General features: G+C 46.2%; 1 protein-coding gene across 4 annotated transcripts in view; it reads left to right on the forward strand.

The window, feature by feature from the left end:
• tp63 (tumor protein p63) overlaps positions 1 to 17,035 on the forward strand; it is a 34,647-nt gene extending 17,612 nt beyond the window's left edge. For 2 of the 4 annotated variants that reach the window (XM_084921045.1, XM_084921043.1), the window contains 11 exons: positions 1,522 to 1,779; positions 9,291 to 9,477; positions 9,566 to 9,681; positions 9,988 to 10,097; positions 10,179 to 10,315; positions 10,503 to 10,585; positions 10,668 to 10,792; positions 14,070 to 14,215; positions 14,476 to 14,623; positions 15,484 to 15,577; positions 15,676 to 17,035. In XM_084921045.1, the coding sequence (XP_084777171.1) occupies positions 1,522 to 1,779; positions 9,291 to 9,477; positions 9,566 to 9,681; positions 9,988 to 10,097; positions 10,179 to 10,315; positions 10,503 to 10,585; positions 10,668 to 10,792; positions 14,070 to 14,215; positions 14,476 to 14,623; positions 15,484 to 15,577; positions 15,676 to 15,972 (1,701 nt within the window). In that variant the 3' untranslated portion in view covers positions 15,973 to 17,035. The remainder of the gene's footprint in view (positions 1 to 1,521; positions 1,780 to 9,290; positions 9,478 to 9,565; positions 9,682 to 9,987; positions 10,098 to 10,178; positions 10,316 to 10,502; positions 10,586 to 10,667; positions 10,793 to 14,069; positions 14,216 to 14,475; positions 14,624 to 15,483; positions 15,578 to 15,675) is intronic. The other 2 variants (XM_084921046.1, XM_084921044.1) reach the window with 1 other exon arrangement.
• Positions 17,036 to 17,119: the final 84 nt, after the last annotated feature.

The following is a 17,119-nucleotide window of genomic DNA, read 5'->3' on the forward strand; positions in this document are numbered from 1 at the left end:
TAAGATCTGATTAAAGGAAATGAAGAGAAGGCCTGAAAGTCCCTCACGCTGCCCTTTCTAAAAGCTGATATCCTGCTTCCAGCCAATTAAACATTAAAATGCGATGAGTTCAGGTGAAACCTCGCTATCTGGTCAATTACAGCTTTATCCTCAAATCCTCATCTTTGATCCTGATTTTCATTTACACCACAAGAAGCATTATCTCAGGCCCTGTATTTAATGTTAAGTAGTCTACGTCAGCCTGTCTGCTTTATGTTTCTGCTTTTATCTATGTTTGGTCTGAGGCCACCATCAGCCTTTTCTTTAGAATAATCATTTGGCATTGATAATTGGTGCCTGTCAGATCCACCATAGCAGCTGCCAGCATCAGGTACTGGGGGAGGCTGTGTCATCTCTCAATGGCTGAGTGCCTCAGTGGAATTGCACCATAGTTCAAAAGAATCACTCTGATATCACCATCGCTCGTGCTTCATTTACGGGAAAACGGTGTACAAACAGGAAATAAATCCACCGAGCTCGTTCCCATGGGAAACAGGGATTATTTTCATTTTTAAAATATGCGTAGGTGGGGGGAAAAAAAGAACTTTGTTTTTCTTACCATCCATTTCCCCCCTGATTAGATCCACAGAGCCACTCTTAGACCTGTAATACGTGCGTATAATCAGTCATTTGTGTGAGAGCGTGTGTGTCCCCACTAAAAGCTGCAGGGTCTCCCCCAGGAAGGACTTTCTTTCTTTCTGTGCGTGCGTGTGTGCTCCATTCACAAAACACTTGTCTCTTAACACCTGCATGCCCGGCATAATTGTTTCACGCAGTCTCCTTATAAGCTCCGGTGTCATTGTTTCTGAGGGGCTTAAGCCCCCCTTCCTCTGCCAAACAGCCGCTCCCCTGTGGCGCTGCTGCACAGGTATGCCGAGGTTGACTCCAGTGACCTTTCTCAGGTGTGTCTATGGATCTGTGTGTAATAAAGCGGCATCGTTGATTCATAAGTCACTCCCTTGACTAATAGTTATCTAACCTACCAACCCAGTGTTTTGTTGATCATCTGGAGCAACACTAACACCTGGCAGGGCAGTGGGTGTGAGTCGGACAGCTGTGGCCAGCCGTGCTCGAAATAAACGAGAGGCCCTGGAAAGATTGATGGGCGTCTAAAGAGCACGAGCGATGGCACCTCTTCCAGGAATGTGCTGTTTATAAATGGAAAGGAATGAGGTGACTGGCAAGCAGAGCAAGCAAGAAGGGGCTGGCTACCACCCAGGAGTACTCTCCATCCTCTTTAAAGGGGACATATTTTAATTCCACTCGTCCTGTCTGAATATATGTGGGAAAAGAAATGGCTTTGTAGGGAGAACGTGTTTATTTCATATGTTGTCTTAATCGTCTACCTTAATCACTGATGTTTGGATGAGGCTAACTGTTTTTATTTCTTTATTACAAAATTTGCACAAAACATTTCGTCTGAAGCATCTGTGACTGAACACCTTTGTCGCTCTTCCCCCTCCCCCTCCTCTCCATCTTCAGTCACAGTACACAAACCTGGGGCTCCTGAATGGTATGGATCAGAACATTCAGAATGGCGGCTCGACCTCCACCAGCCCCTACAACAACGACCACGCGCAGAACAATGTGACCGCCCCGTCGCCTTACGCCCAGCCCAGCTCCACCTTCGATGCCCTTTCCCCCTCACCGGCCATCCCATCCAACACAGATTACGCAGGCCCACACACCTTTGACGTGTCCTTCCAGCAGTCCAGCACAGCAAAGTCTGCCACCTGGACGGTAAGACCCCTGTTCGCTCAGTGTTTGTGGAGTCCTGCATAAAGTTAACGGGGTTCCACTTCCTTTTCTGCAAGCAGTCTCGCATTAATGTCGTGCAGACCCCACTGATAGGCCTCTGCAGGTGGGACAGATTTGAGTGAATATGATTTATTTCTTAATAATAATTGTGCTGAACTCACAAATTTGACCAGAGTGAGAAAAGACTCGAACTAAGAACATTTACCGAATATTTAATTGAAGTTAATTTTGTAATATAGATCAGATAAATGTGTTTATGGTTTAGTTTGCATTAACTAGAATAACTTTCCGCTTCACTTCTGATTAACAGGTGAGTACTGGAGGTTAAGAGAGCACACTAAGTAACATATGAACTTTTTTTTATTTAAATAAGATATACAGGAAGCTGGAATTTTACTTAAGTATAAAGACGGAAAATAGGGAGAAGAAGAAGAAAGACTCTGTTACACCATCTCCCATCGTTCCTGTCCTGCTGGACAGAGGCTGCATTCATGTTTTCTTTATCTTATGTTCCATAAATTCTGTTTTTAATTAGACATCATAACAATCAGCACTCAAGATAAATATATGACTTTTATAGCTACAAAAGAATGAAAGCTTTTGTCATTTTTTTTTATTGTGTAATAAATTTAAATGTGCTACCTGTCAGCATAACCCATCATTGTAGGAGGTGATGATTTATCGGGGTGGAGGTTAAAGAGACACTTTCACCTATGAACTTCTTATCTGACTTCTGGCTGGGAAGAATGTCACCTTTACATCAGGACTGAACCTCAGGGTTTTTAAGTTAACTTCTCACTGACAGGGGGAAGAGTGCATACACTGTCAAAATCATGGATGCACTCATTCATGTGATAGGAAATGTGTTAGCTTGAGTAAGTAAGGCTTGAGTTGTCTCACTTGACAGAAAATGTGCTATTTTCTCATATTTGGACCATTTTAGATACAAAAATGTCTGGGAATTGTTAATTTTAGCTAACCAAACTGCTAACAGTGCAGGTCATTTAGTGTTAAAACTTCTTGACGAAGCACCAAAAACAACTTTCTACAGGAAACCAGAGCCCTACATGTGTGGCAGGTTAAAGTGAAAATGAAGAAGCTTAAACCTTTATTAATCTCACAGTGACCTCACTCAAGTGAAATGTCCCTTTTCCTCAGAAGTCGGGTAAAGTTTACTGATGCTTTGTTGATGACAGAGGTAAACAGGTTGAATCGTTGCTCCTTTCCCGTGCAGCTAGATGTCACCATCATCGACTCATTAAACAGACTCAACTGGCTCCTCTCGCTCTGTCATTACGCACGACAGGGCTGAGGGACAGCTGTTGCATCAGTGCCCCGCCTGCTCGGTTGTTAATGTGTGCGATCTGCGGCGACGCGGGAACAGAGGCGCAAGGTCGGTGCACTAATGCACTCTAGCGGACGAATTTGGCGGCGGCTTTTTGTCCCTGCGTCATAATTTGGGACAGCTGTCACATCATCGAGTGACGGCGTGGGCGTCAAAGGAAACCCCGTCTGTTCACATACAGAATCTGGGTGACGTAACTTTGTGACATGTCAGTTATTACATAACGGAGCAGAAAACGCTTAATACGGAAACATATTTATTAAAAATTTCCAATTAACAGTCAAAAATGCGGGCAGTTTGAGGAAAACCTGCTGAGCGCATTGATGCGCCGAATTTAACGTGCTGTAGCTTCCAGGCAAACTCAGGGAGTGCTGGGCGATCTCGCCTTACTCCTTGGCCACGCCGAGTGTGGGATCGTCACATTTGCCCAATTCCCACAGTGCCTCAGTCATCCCTCTCATTTTCAGTCCAAAAACAAAAGTGTTTGTCTGATGTGCAACCGTGAGGTGGCTCACACTGTGGTTTGTGAGCGGCACGCCCCAGTCGCAGTCGTCCCGTCGTAGACACATGCAGGGAACCAACGATGTGTCCCACAGTCATAACATGATGCAAGACTGGTTTGATTGGTCTGGCTTAACAAGTCAGGGATTGCTGCTTACAATCATTGCACTGATTAAAGACTTAACTTTATTTAGTAGTTCAGTGTTTAAAAAAACATTAAAAATATTAAAAAACTCTTCTTTTTTTTTGTATAAATTCTATTTTTTAAAGTGCAGTCGCCCAAAGTCTCCACAAGGATAAGAAACGGGCACGAGAGCTAAAATATGAGAGCAGTAAACACAAACAAGTGCTGTTGTGCAACATCGTCTCGTACAGTTAACCAATCGAAATAAAGTTTGTTCTCCTAGCGAAGGATGGGTAGCATTACAAAATCAGAGCCATTAAAAAATAATTAGCATCACCTTTTGTGCAAAGCACCTCCTTGACTTCTGCATTAGCAAGAATAGCAACTTTGCACACCTGTGGATAACCAGTCTGCGCACAGAGGCTGTGGAGCCCGTTGGACATTTGCATCAGCAGCACCACATAATCGGCAACAAGCTTGTTCACTTCCCTCGGTGACAGCTAAACTCTAAGCTGTTCCTGTTTCAGAGCTGAAGCACCACCATCATTATCCTCCTCAACTGGCCACCAGTGTTGGTGGAGATTGCAAATGTGCAGCTGATATAAAGCTATTACACTGGGAACAAGTAACTGAGCCCATTTGAGAAGTTAAAATACACGTCTGACTTAAATGTCAATTTATTTCCCTGTGGTAACAGAGGCGGGGAGGTTTCCTTGGTTCCTTTATTTACTGCAGACATGACACGTACTTCCTGTTGTTACAATCTATGTCCATGAAAACAAACACACAGACTGCTTTTTTTGGCTAATGACTGTTTTTAATTGGAGTTTGATTTTGAACATACATAAATAAATGAGAGCCAGGAAGTGGATGCACTGCACTGCTTAGAGTTTAGAGCCTGTTTAGAGTGCTCATCTCGAGTTGGCATTGAAAACAATAATGCACAAATAAATGATGACCAGTACGTGACTGATTGCTTGTAGTGTTTTCTGTGAGGTCGGGCTGGTTCCACATGCTCTGTTGTTGTCTTTGTACCTCGCAGCCAGGTTAAATGTCACTCAACTCTGAAATGCAGTTGATCCTGTCAGAGAGGATTCGTTACAGCGTTTCCCCACCGAACATCGTTTTGTTGATTTCCAGATCGGCTCATAGAGAGAGTCATTTTCGCTGGCTGCAGCTTCCAGTTTGATTCTAAAGAAGAGCGATTACAGCGTCGGTTCCCATCTCAAAGGAGGCTCCCTCTCCTGATCTCAGGAGATCTTTCGTAAAGCTCCCATAATCTCAGCCCAATAAGCTCAACTGCTGGACTGATGGACTGATGGCAGAGAGCCACCGTAGATGTCACTGCAGCTTTGCTCTGTGCATAGATCCGCTAATGCCCCCTTTTTGAAGGCCTGTGGGATCTTCCACGGGGACTTAGTGGACTGTGTACTGTACTGTTTGATGACTGTTCTTATGGAGACACACCTAATCCCTAACCCACACCTTAACCTCTTCCTGTCTAGGATGAGGCACACAGCAAAAGGTGCAACACGTCAGTGTTTCCCAGAAACTGCTCCCACACGGTTTTCCTGCCGGCACTCCTGCAGCCTGCACGGCGTTCCCTCCCCCAGCGCTCGCTTAGAGAAAAACAGTCGCCGGGTCAAATGAATACACAAGTTTAGAGATGTTTCATCTTCTTTGCGCCGCTAAAGGAGGCAGCCATTGTTGTCAGGGTAAAGACTAGTTGTGTTTGCGGCGTGTATTAACTGCCACCATATTTAGTCAAGGGAGAGGAATGTCATGGTTCGGGCTATCACTGGGACGCTGTTGAGCCCAGGGGGATTACAGTAATGGATTGAGGGCCCGTAGATAATACTTGTGTAAATACTGTGTGCCTCTTTCCTGAACCCTGTGCTCTTGGAGTGGGCTCTGTCTTTTTTGAGAGAGTTAAGCTTGATGGTTGCATCTCACATTGCGCCGGAGGAGGAGGAGGAGGAATGCTCAAAGAGAAGAGTGTTCTAGCGAAAGGCGGCAAGACGCAACTTGCCCATGGAACATCTGCGGGCCCGTCCCACGCCTCACGAGATGGGGCTGAGACTTGTTTGTGTCAAGAAGCTTGTCACGACTCGCCCGTCGCAGAGAGACAAACCCTGAAAGCTACAGATGGGAAAAGGTAGAGGGGAAAATTTTAAAAAGGCAGAGTTGAAAAGGTTTTTATGATATGGGCTATGGGATTTCTCCATAATCTTCACGGAAAAGCCCTTTCTCTTGCAGTTTAAGTTACAAGATTCCTTTTTTTTCCGCCTTCTGACAGAGTACCTGCAGCAGTGATTTACAGCAACAGAAAGCAGGATCACGCTGCGGTGGTATAAATATAAAAGGCAGATATTAGTCTGTCATCAGGGGGAAAAGGAGGAATTTGGATCAGACCTCACCAAACTGAGTTTGTTGGAGTGCTCTCAACACAGAAATCATTGTTGTGTTATAATTGAAGGTTGGAACGACAAAAAAGTGCTGGCAGCTCAAACGCTTCCTTCAAGGATAAGCAGATCAAACAGTTTTTGAAAATAATTTTAAGCATGTTTAGCAAACTTTGGCTGCTCTGCATCTGAAAAGAAAAGGAGAAAATCCTCGATTGCTTTTTTTCCCTAAACCTCTTCCCACCTGTTGGCTGTGCTTTCCGTTTTAAAGTTGAAGTTACAGTTGTTCTGCTGAAGACATTTGATTGGCAAATCCCAAGAGGGACAGATACATGTTTGACTCTTTCAACACCGGCTACGTGATGCTGCTTGTCGGTGGACAGGTTTGCCCGGGGACAGGTGTCATCCCTAAGATTGGGTGGTCGAGATTGGTGCCGATAGCTTCGGCCGAGCATTCGCAGACAGATTGTCCGCAAAAATGTTCAACTTTTCCCCCTGTTTTAGATTTAAGAAGCAGGTGCTTTGCTTCAGTTTCAGAGAAAAGTAGAGCGAGGGAGGAAAAAAACTCTTTGGATTATTGTTGAATTAAACAGGTTTGGGAGACGCTGTAGGCATGACATGACATGTCAGGTATGAAGAAGACAAGACCAGAGGCGCCAAACGTTGCTTGTTTAAGGCCTGATGTTTGTCGGGACTTGACTTCTGCATGCGCCCGCAGCGCCTGTCAGGTAGAAAGGAACGCTACAACTGTGGGCCTGCCCCAACCTGCGCAACACAGGAAGTGTGTGTCTCTGTGTTCCTGTGCTGTGTGTTTGTGTGCATTAGCTGCATGTGTGCAATTACTTTCTATGTCCGAGTATCAGAACAAATTGCATGTTGCGTGTAGTCAGATTATCCCAGAGACGCATTTTCGTTGTAGCTTGAAAGCTGCAGTGTTGTGTCCACACGGTTTCCAGCTGAGCTTTCCAGATGTGCACGTGGAATTTAAAAGTCCAGCCACTTTAGGTCATTTATTACTTTTGCCCCGTGCCAGCTGAACAGTGCATCACGTGTGTTTCCTGCAAACACTCGCAGAAGTTTTCTTTCAAATGATTGTGATTAAGCGGCTCTGCATTGTGCGCCTTGTGTTCCTCGGCCGTGTAATTCACATTGTGACCAATGAAAGGCTCATAATTACATGTTAACACCTGAGCACCGCACCCTGTGTGAGCCACTGAATCCCCATCAGTCAACTGGCTATCCTCCACCCTGAACAGTGTTGGCTTTAACCGCATGCTGCTTTCAGCAATCAGCAGCAGCAGCTCCTGCTCTCACTGCTGAGCAAACACAGCAGCAGCACAGAGCTGTGTACTCAAAGTTTGTAGCTTGAGGGCTGGGATGGGCCACTCGCGTGTGCGTGTGTGCATGTGTGTGTGTTTGAAACTGTAGGATATCATCTAAACAAACTTTGTGTTTCTGGCCTAACATTCGCGATTAGATCTTTAGGCTCAGATTTGTGCAGACCCTTTACACAGCACCTCTCTCTTTCTCTTTTGCTCTTCTTCCACACTCTCGCCCCCCTTCCTCCATCTCTCTGCTTGGCTTCTCCACCTCATTTAGCTGACTGACAGAGGCGTACGGGGAGTATCAGGTTAGGAGCGAGGGGGGCAACTACAGCCATTCATCTTGGAGGCATTTTTTTAAAGCTGCTAGAAAGCTGCTTTGATTTTAAGGAAGAGTCAGTTCAGTTGCCGTGTTGATGTACACGTCCCAGAGCTTAAACTGCCCTCATCAGTCAATCTATCATGTCCTTGTGCACGAATCAAAACGCAGTTTTATTGTTAAAATCTTCTGCTTTGCATTCGTATTTCCCAGCAGTGAGCATCAGCGCTGCAGCGTTGGCGTTGGGTCACTATAAGAGGGTCACTTGAGGAAAGCAGCACATGTGAAAAGTTGCGTTTAATAGCAGACTGCATCAGTGGGCGAAACGCAGGCATAAGGCAGAGACGGGGAGGTGCACTTTTAGGTTTGTCCTGATGAAAGGAGAGGTTGCGCCTGAGGAGAAGAGCAGAAAATGTCCGTGCCAAGCTTGTGTAATATTTAAAGTGAGCACAGACGGTTCCTGGGATGAGCTTCTTTTCATTGGAAGAAAACTTAATAGAGGTGCAATTTTATGTTGCATTGTTCCCGAACACAGCCCCGAGCAGTTTTCACAATGTTCACTTTTCATCACTCAGAAATGAAACTGACAGGAAAATTTCCCCTCCGCCCCTCCACCCTCAGCTCTGTGCACATAGAGGATTTAAAGCTCTGCTTGCACAGCAGTGATTTGAATGGCTTGTGTACACAGTTGGGTTGTGCCTATTAGTAAGAACTCGGTCTTTCTGATGCCTTTACTGGTTATCGCTTCTAACAGTGCCAAGGATCAAGGTTCATCCATTATTCAAGGCTCCTGGCTTGCACACTTGAGCCTGAGCCAGTTTGTGTGATCAACCATCACATTTTGGCTCGCGCTGATGAATCTTTTGTGACTGCCGCGATTAGCCCTCCGCTCCTTCACTCTGAGTCGTTGTCATCCACCTGCACTCAGCCTATTGCAGCTCCAGCCTGCCAGGCGCTTCAGAAGCTGCTCTGTGTGATGAGTGGCCATCAGATGCTTTAACAGAGATGAAAGCCAGGCCCTGTTTAATTGCCCCTGGAGGGGTCCATTTTATGGTGCTCCTCGGAAGTCCCGGAGGCTGTCTGTGAGACATCTTTGAGGTTGGCCAATAGTCACTTGTAGGGCCGAGTGCTGTGTGTGTTTATTTAAGTGGGTCATAATCACAGTCTTCAGTTTAACCCTTTTTGCTTCAGGGGAGCCAGAAGTGCACAGCTGAGGCAGCAGGTGTTACCAAAGTCCTTCAAACACCGCTGTGCACTTATTTTTAAGCTAAATTAGTTTAATTAAATTTTACTGGTCACCAGGAATCTGAGAGTTTCCACCAAAATAAGGTTTCCAAAAGCCTTTTCCCCCTTGACTTTATCCATTTACCTCACGTCTCGGGTGTTTCTGTGATCAATCTGTGCTTTAAAATTTAAGCACCGATCCCTCCATCAAAACTTTTCTGTAATCTTTTGCGTTTTCTCTCGTTTTGTTTTGCAGTATTCGACCGAACTGAAGAAGTTATACTGCCAGATCGCCAAGACATGTCCCATTCAGATCAAAGTCCTCACCACTCCTCCCCAGGGTGCCGTGATCAGAGCCATGCCTGTTTACAAAAAAGCTGAACACGTGACCGAGGTGGTGAAACGCTGCCCGAACCACGAGCTCAGCCGCGAATTCAACGACGGTCAGTCGAAATCCCACCGCCTCATGTTTCACTTCGGCCGTCTTTGTTTGTTGTTGGCGTTTGACCATACGACTCGTGTTGCTTCCAGGTCAGATAGCGCCGCCGAGCCACCTGATCCGCGTGGAGGGAAACAGCCACGCCCAGTACGTGGAGGACACCATCACTGGGAGACAGAGCGTCCTGGTTCCTTATGAGCCTCCCCAGGTGAGCTGTCCATCAACCTACAGGGTATCCAAGCGACAAACGACTCGGATGGCGACAGACAGCGAGTCGTTTGTCATGTTCAGCTGCTCGACACTTCGCCAACCTCTCCATCAAAGCTTTCAGTGGCGCCATGAAAGCTTCAAATGTGATTTTCAGCAAAAACGCACATTTTTCAAATACTGGTTAAACATTTGGATTCTGCATAATTAAACCGATTTAAATGACCCGAACCTGAAATGTCCAAATACGACCTCTGTTTTTGCGCCTGCCGCCGTCACTCACCTGCAGTCTCATTCTCCTCCTCAGGTGGGGACCGAATTCACCACCATTCTGTACAATTTCATGTGCAACTCGAGCTGCGTGGGCGGAATGAACCGACGCCCGATTCTCATCATCGTCACCCTGGAAACCAGAGAGTAAGCCGCGGCGCCGCCACCTCCGTCGCCCCCTTCGTTGGCCGTGCTTTGTTTCTGACCGAGGCTGTCTTTGTCTCCCAGCGGTCAGGTTTTAGGGCGCCGTTGCTTCGAAGCCAGGATCTGCGCCTGCCCGGGCCGCGACCGCAAGGCAGACGAGGACAGCATCCGGAAGCAGCACGTAACGGACGCCACAAAGAGCAGTGAGGGTACGAAACGCCGTAAGTAGGGCCGGGGCTGGTGACGGGCTGACGTGCTTTTGGTCTTCCTCGACATGCAGCCGGCGTCGAGGACTCTCACTAACCCGCCTTTCCCCTCGCTTCTTCCCCCTCCTGCTCTGTCTTAGGTCGACTTGTTCTCTTTAGCACGGCGGCCGCTGTATTCACGCTCTCCTCTTCTCTTTTTCAGCCTTCCGACAGGTTTCCCACGGCATACAGATGTCCACCATCAAGAAGAGAAGATCCACAGATGAGGAAGTTTTTTGTTTGCCTGTAAGTGTGGCTCCGCTGTCTCACACGGCTCGGGGTGCGTCTGAGCTGCTCGCTGACCTCTCGTCTTATCTGTTCCCCTCAGATTAAAGGACGCGAAATCTATGAGATTTTGGTAAAAATCAAAGAGTCGCTGGAACTCATGCAGTTCCTGCCGCAGCACACAATAGAGTCATACAGACAGCAGCAGCAGAACCTCCTGCAGAAACAGTGAGTACCAGAACAGATTATTGGTGGAGTGAAACACAGATGTGCAGAACGGGCAAGCTTCACCGTTGAATTCAACTGTTTCTTTGCATGCAGCTGCACTCTCTGCCTCAGTAAACGTCTTCTTTGCTTATGTGGAGGTTTGTTTGTCTTTCGAACGCAGGGCACTGATGACTAACTGACTGAACATGGCTCACTTGTTGCTTGAGTTGTGGATTGCACTGATAAATGAGATTTCTTGATTGTATTTACTGCCGCCGCTGAAGCGTTGCAGCTAGAAGAGCTGATAATAAACGCTCCGGAGTAGGTGTTAGCCAGCGTTTCACAGCAGCTGAGAATTTACTCCGAATCAGCTCAGCCTCGCGTCCAAGCAAAAGCTGTTTTTTGTTGGGTTTTTTTTTTGTCATTTTCTTTCCTCCTTCTTGCTCTCTCTCATGGGACACGAGCCAACGCTGATGAATCGTGACAAATGTACCTGGCTGCGCTTTGTTAGGGAGACGCTTCCAGAAGGTTCCCGGTAACGCCTTTGGGTGCTTTGCCAAGTTTTTACACAACAGCAGCAAACAGAATCCGTGCCTCGGCCTCATCTATCGGCTTCGGCGTAATTAAAAGTGTCTCAAACTCACACGTCCTCGTCCCGCCTCCCTTCTTTCACTGTAAGCTATGGAAACGAGGAGATGGGAGTAAGTGATAGTTTGACAGCGCTGTGATGATAATTACTGCTTATGTTCTAGTTTCCCATTAAGAGAAGGCAGACAGCCTCGCAGTGACGTAGTGCTTGCACTCGCTGTTTTTCTTTGACTTTATTTCTGTTTTTGCTGCCCGTCCGCCCTTCAGCACTAACAAGAGCTTAAAAAGCAGACGTTTAATTTCAGACAGAGAGTGCAGAATTTTTGAAGAGTTTTTCAAATTCGACACTATTAGATTTTGATGCCAACCCCCAGAATCTTGGGATTTGGTGTTTATCCTTCTCCCGTTTGTCCATTTTTGCATGCTTTTCCCAGTTTTCTTTGTAAAACCTTTGACCTGTTGGAGTTTATCACTGTATTCAGCATTGGAAATAAAAGGTTCTGTCAACAGCAGTGTTTCAGACCTTTCCTTCTTTCCCTTTAAATGTCAAATAACACCATTCTGTAAAAAGGCTGTGATCTGTGTGTGCATACTGCCATCTTCTGGACACACATGTTACTGCAGTACAGTAGGAATTTCCTGAACCTCAAACTTGAACATTTGTAGAGTTTTCTGAACATCTGGACCTCTCTGGGGTCCCTCGCTCCTTCCTCCTCCTCCTCCTCCTCTGTCAGTGAGCCCTTATTTCTGCTCTTCTCTCTCTCTCTTTCTCTTCTTTCTGGTTCCTCCCTGCAGCCTGATAAAAACCCGTCTCGGTAGCCAGCTCCTGGAACCTGCATTAGAGCAGAGGCGGCGGTGCAGCTCCTCCTGAAATCCACATTCCTCCTCTTCTTCCTCCTCCCTCGACTTAAACGGACCTCCTCTCTGCCTCCTTTTCATCAACTCTGATTTCTGTGACCTGCTTCCTCCTGTGCGTCCCGGGACTCTACACCGAGGATGTGAACTTTCTGTTTCTCTCTCTGCTGCTGCTGTAAATGCTGGATGATCACGTCTTGTTTTTATTCAGCCGCGACAGACGGTGTGAGGGTTTCGGTAGGCTGCGGGCCTGTGTGATCCCCCTCCTAATCGCTACAGACTGAACTGTAAATGAACATGTGAATTGCATGCATTACTTTTATCCATAAAGACTGTACTTTGTGGACAGGAATCATTTTAGATTTCTTATTTCTTACTAAGTGTGTTGCGTCTTTGCATTGTTGCGAGAGCTGGACTCAAATCTCTAGATTTAAATTTTGAGTTGGGGTTTTTTTTTGCTGATGCTGGTCATGTTTTCTAAAGTCACTGCGGGACAGTTTGTGTGCTTGTTTTTTCATTTTCCTCAATAAAAGATCTCCTTAAACGGAGGAAGATGTGAACCGTTCTGTTTAAAACAGACGATTTTACTCGGCTGCTGCACTTTTGTCTGTCAGATTCTAATAAATGGGTTTTTCGGCTTGAATTTCTCTCCGTTTATAAGTTTGCGTTTGCTGATTTTTGTCGAAACATAGAAAGTTAATGCTGCAGTTAATATTAAGAGTTTCACTTTCAGGTTTGATAAATGCAGTGATTGTGACGCCCACTGCTGATTTTCCCTGTTGTTCTGTTGGAAAATGTGCCTGTTAAGAGATGAAATTGGGGCTAAAGCTTTTTTATTGCTGGAGACTCGAGTAGTCCTGTGCTGTGTGCTCTGCTGCACCCCCCCACTCTCACTGGAGTCTCACTGGTCATTAGCAAGACTCTAATGACCTACTACATTTATTCAGGTGTGTTGCAACAGGGACACAAAAGTTTCAGGACACTGGCCTTCGAGGACTGGAGTTTGACACCTGTGTTATAGACTGTGTAAAGCAGGGGAAGGTGGGGAACTCAAGGCCTCGAGGGCCGGTGTCCTGCAGGTTTTAGATGCGTCTTTGATCCAACACAGCTGATTTAAATGCCTAAATTACCACCTCAACATGTCTTGAAGTTCTCCAGAGGCCTGGTAATGAACTAATCATTTGATTCAGGTGTGTTGACCCAGAGTGAGATCTAAAACCTGCAGGACACTGGCCCTTGATGCCTGGAGTTCCCCAGCCCTGGTGTAAAAGATGGATGTAGCTCCTGGATCAGAACGGTGAAGCCAGCGTATCAGTTTCTTAAACCTGTCCAGCAGGAGGCGACTCCTCTGCAGGAGATTAAGTCTGCTGGGAAAAATCCCTCAGCTTTTTGATGACGTGATGATCTCAGGCACTACTTTCAGCTCACACTGAAAATTATGATCGTTATTAGAGTCAGAGGAATATTCAGCACTCACTATTAGAGTGCTAATAGCCAGTTAGTGAATCAGTGTGCAGTTTCCATCTGGTTTTTACTCTGATCAGCCCCTTCGCCTGTTACAGCTGGTTTGAGAGCTTTAGAACAGATTCTACGTCCATCTTTTATATCCCGTGTGGTCGAAGGAGAAATTCTGGGAGAAAGTAGTGAAACGATAAAAAACTAAGTTGCAGTAGAGTGCGTAAAATATTTGTAGCATTTCCATCTCCTTGGCTTCCTGGGGCGAGGGTCTGGTGACAGTAGCAGGGAAGACACTGATTGTTTTTTTTTTTCTGTATCATTAGAATAAAAATGTTTTCATGTTGTTTTCTGCTGAATGCTGTCAGTAACCGTCACCTCCTCCTCTCTCCCACCCCAGAACCTCCATGTCATCTCAGCACTCCTTCGGCTCCACCTCGCCCACTCCCGGAAAGGTCAACAAGCTGCCCTCCGTCAGCCAGCTCATCAACCCCCAGCAGCGTAACACGCTCACCCCGTCCAGCATGTCTGGAGGCCTCACTGACAGTAAGTGCGCCACCTTCTTTCTCCTCCCGTCTCTCTCGGGTCGTAGACGCCCCGCGCTCCCCTAAATGTCCCCGTGTTTCCGGGTTTTTTGTAAAGATGGCGGGTCGAGGCGGGCGGGAGGGGACCTGAACGCTTCACTTCCCCTCCCCCAGTGCAGCTTCCTCACTGACCTGTTATGATGCATTATTAGTCAAGTACAGAGTGACCTCTGCACGCCCCCGCACCCCAAAGGCTCACAGTAGCTCCTCTTGTCTCTGCAGTGACTCCCATGATGGGCACTCACATCCCCATGAATGCCGACATGAGTTCACTGAGCCCCACACACGCCCTGCAGCCACAGCTGCCCCTGGTGCCCTCCTCCCACTGTACCCCCCCTCCTCCATACCCCATGGACAGCAGCATCTCCAGGTACCTCACCAAACCACAGCGCCACACATCCACTCATCACCTTTAGTCCTTTCTGAAGACTCTGTGCTCGTCTTCAAAGCGTGCGGAGGCTCAACAACACACAGCGAGCTGATCACGTGACCAAACGCATCTCAGACCTCTTTGTTTTCACACTTTTTCATTTTTTTAGTTCATTTTTTTTTCTGACAGTGGTTTCACCAAGCACAGCCCCCTCACTTTTCAGCCAGTCACACTCCCTCGCCATCGCTACAAAACTGTAGATTTATGGCTGCACTGATCAGACAACACGATCACTGATTGGACACAATTCTGTGCATTTTGCTGTAATTTCGGACTATTTGTGCGCTCGAGTAAATTAAACCCCAATAACAACAAAAAAAAATTCTTTGGAAGGAGGCGGGAGGAACGAAGCAGCTCGCAGAGGCGGGTTTAAACCACTTTCTGGTTTTAATGCCAGCGTGGTGAGAGGGGGGCACCGGGAAAGTCCACTGTCAGAAACAAACACGACACCTGAGAACAATCAGTGACGCTTCACCTCTCGTTAAATGGATTTAAATGGAATTTATTTGAAATGACAGTGTCATTATAGTTACCTACAAATACTTAACGGTAGATTTATTAGAATAAGGGAACAGTCGAGTCATAATTACGGCAACAGAATAGAAAACAATAGAAACTAAACATAACCGTGCAGATTGTAAAGGTGACCTTAATGGACTATTTAAATAATTACACTGAGCGTCAACAGAACGACCTTTAAGCTTTATTCCAAACATACCGAGTAATTCCGTACGTATTTCTGATGAGAACCTCTAAAAATGTCAAACTCTAACACGCTCCTCCTCCTCTTCCTCCTGCAGCTTCCTTATTCGGTTGGGCTGCGCCGGCTGCTTGGACTACTTCACAGCACAGGGCCTAACCAACATCTACCAGATTGAGAACTATAACATGGAGGTGAGCCCTTCCCTATCCAACACGAGTCATTTGATGGGTTAGAGAGAAGATTGGCTCCCCCTGCGAATACTAACGCTCCCCTGTGTAATGACCATTAGGACCTGTCCAGGCTGAAGATCCCTGCCGAGTTCCAGCACATCATCTGGAAGGGCATCATGGAGCACCGACAGGCTATGGATTTTTCCCCTCCTCCCCACATAGTGCGCACCACCGGCAGCGCCTCCACCGTCAGCGTGGGCTCCTCCGAGGCGCGGGGCGAGCGCGTCATCGACGCCGTGCGCTTCACCCTGCGCCAGACCATCTCCTTCCCGCCCCGCGACGAGTGGTCCGACTTCTCCTTCGACCTGGATTCGCGCCGCAACAAACAGCAGCGCATCAAGGAGGAGGGAGAGTAAGACGCAGCCACCACCGCCGCTGCGTCCCCACTTGTCATTTCACGCCTGCTGATGAACATTTCATTTGAAAACCTGCTGTTTAGTGCAAAGCCTGCTGAGAACAAACACACAGACGCACTTACTTTCATTTTGTCCCGCCAAGTTATTTTAAAGGTGTTGAGCAAAAGGTGCATTTTTTTTGTTTTTTTGTTTGTTTCTTTTACATTTTATTGTTATGTTGTAATTTCTTGAGAGCACTTAAGAAATGCTGAGGACTTCCCAGATTGCTTTGAGGTTTCAAGTGTTCACGATTCATTCCTGAGTCAAAGCGTGAATGGAACCGCGTTAGAGGGCTTTTATTAGGGCTGTGTTTCTGCTATGGGCCGTAGCAAAAGTGTATTTTAGTTTGTAACCCTTTTTTAGTCGAGTACACTGGTTTTCGCTCGTGGCAGGAGTCATTTCAAACATTTCTTCTCAGAAGTATTACGTCAGCTGATGGGCGATTTGTTTTTCTGCTGTAGCTTCCGTATTTTGCTTTTTAAAAAATGTTTTTTCATGTGTTGTGAGACCAACGCATCGCCTTGAAAGGTCTGTTTGTGAAGTGTTTGAGTGCGTGCGTGTTTAAATGATGGTATTTCATTTGATGTAGCCACATATAGGCCTAACACTCCACCCAGTGTTTCACAGTTATGACTGATGTCGTTTTATTCTCGTTTATTGCTGAGCAAAAGTATTTTTTTGATCTTTTGGTAGAGGAAACTGGAGTTAAATGTATATAAATTTGTATAGTTCTGTTTTTTTAACTTGCTCTAAGGGAACTGCATGATTTCCTTCATGAACCAAACTGTTTGGTAGCTTTATCACTAAGAACAATGTATTAATCAGTTCACAGGAGTACATGCAGTGTGTCTGTGTGGACACAGGATTTAGCCCAGCTTTCTCTCCAGTAGTCTGCATTTGTTAGAAAGAAGCAGAAACCGACTGCAGTTTCATATTTTTGTACAATGTATTGTAAATATGTCTCAGTATATCGAGGGTATTTTGATATAAATCTGAAATAAATATCCATACTTGCTGTATTGCATGTTAACACTCCTGTGTGTCAGTTTATTTCTGCGTTGAACAAACTCAAAGATATCTTGAACTTATGTGGCTGACGTCATTTCAA

The sequence above is a fragment of the Perissodus microlepis genome, chromosome 23 (assembly GCF_051167445.1).
Source record: "Perissodus microlepis isolate ML-2025 ecotype Zambia chromosome 23, ASM5116744v1, whole genome shotgun sequence".
Lineage (NCBI taxonomy): Eukaryota > Metazoa > Chordata > Actinopteri > Cichliformes > Cichlidae > Perissodus > Perissodus microlepis.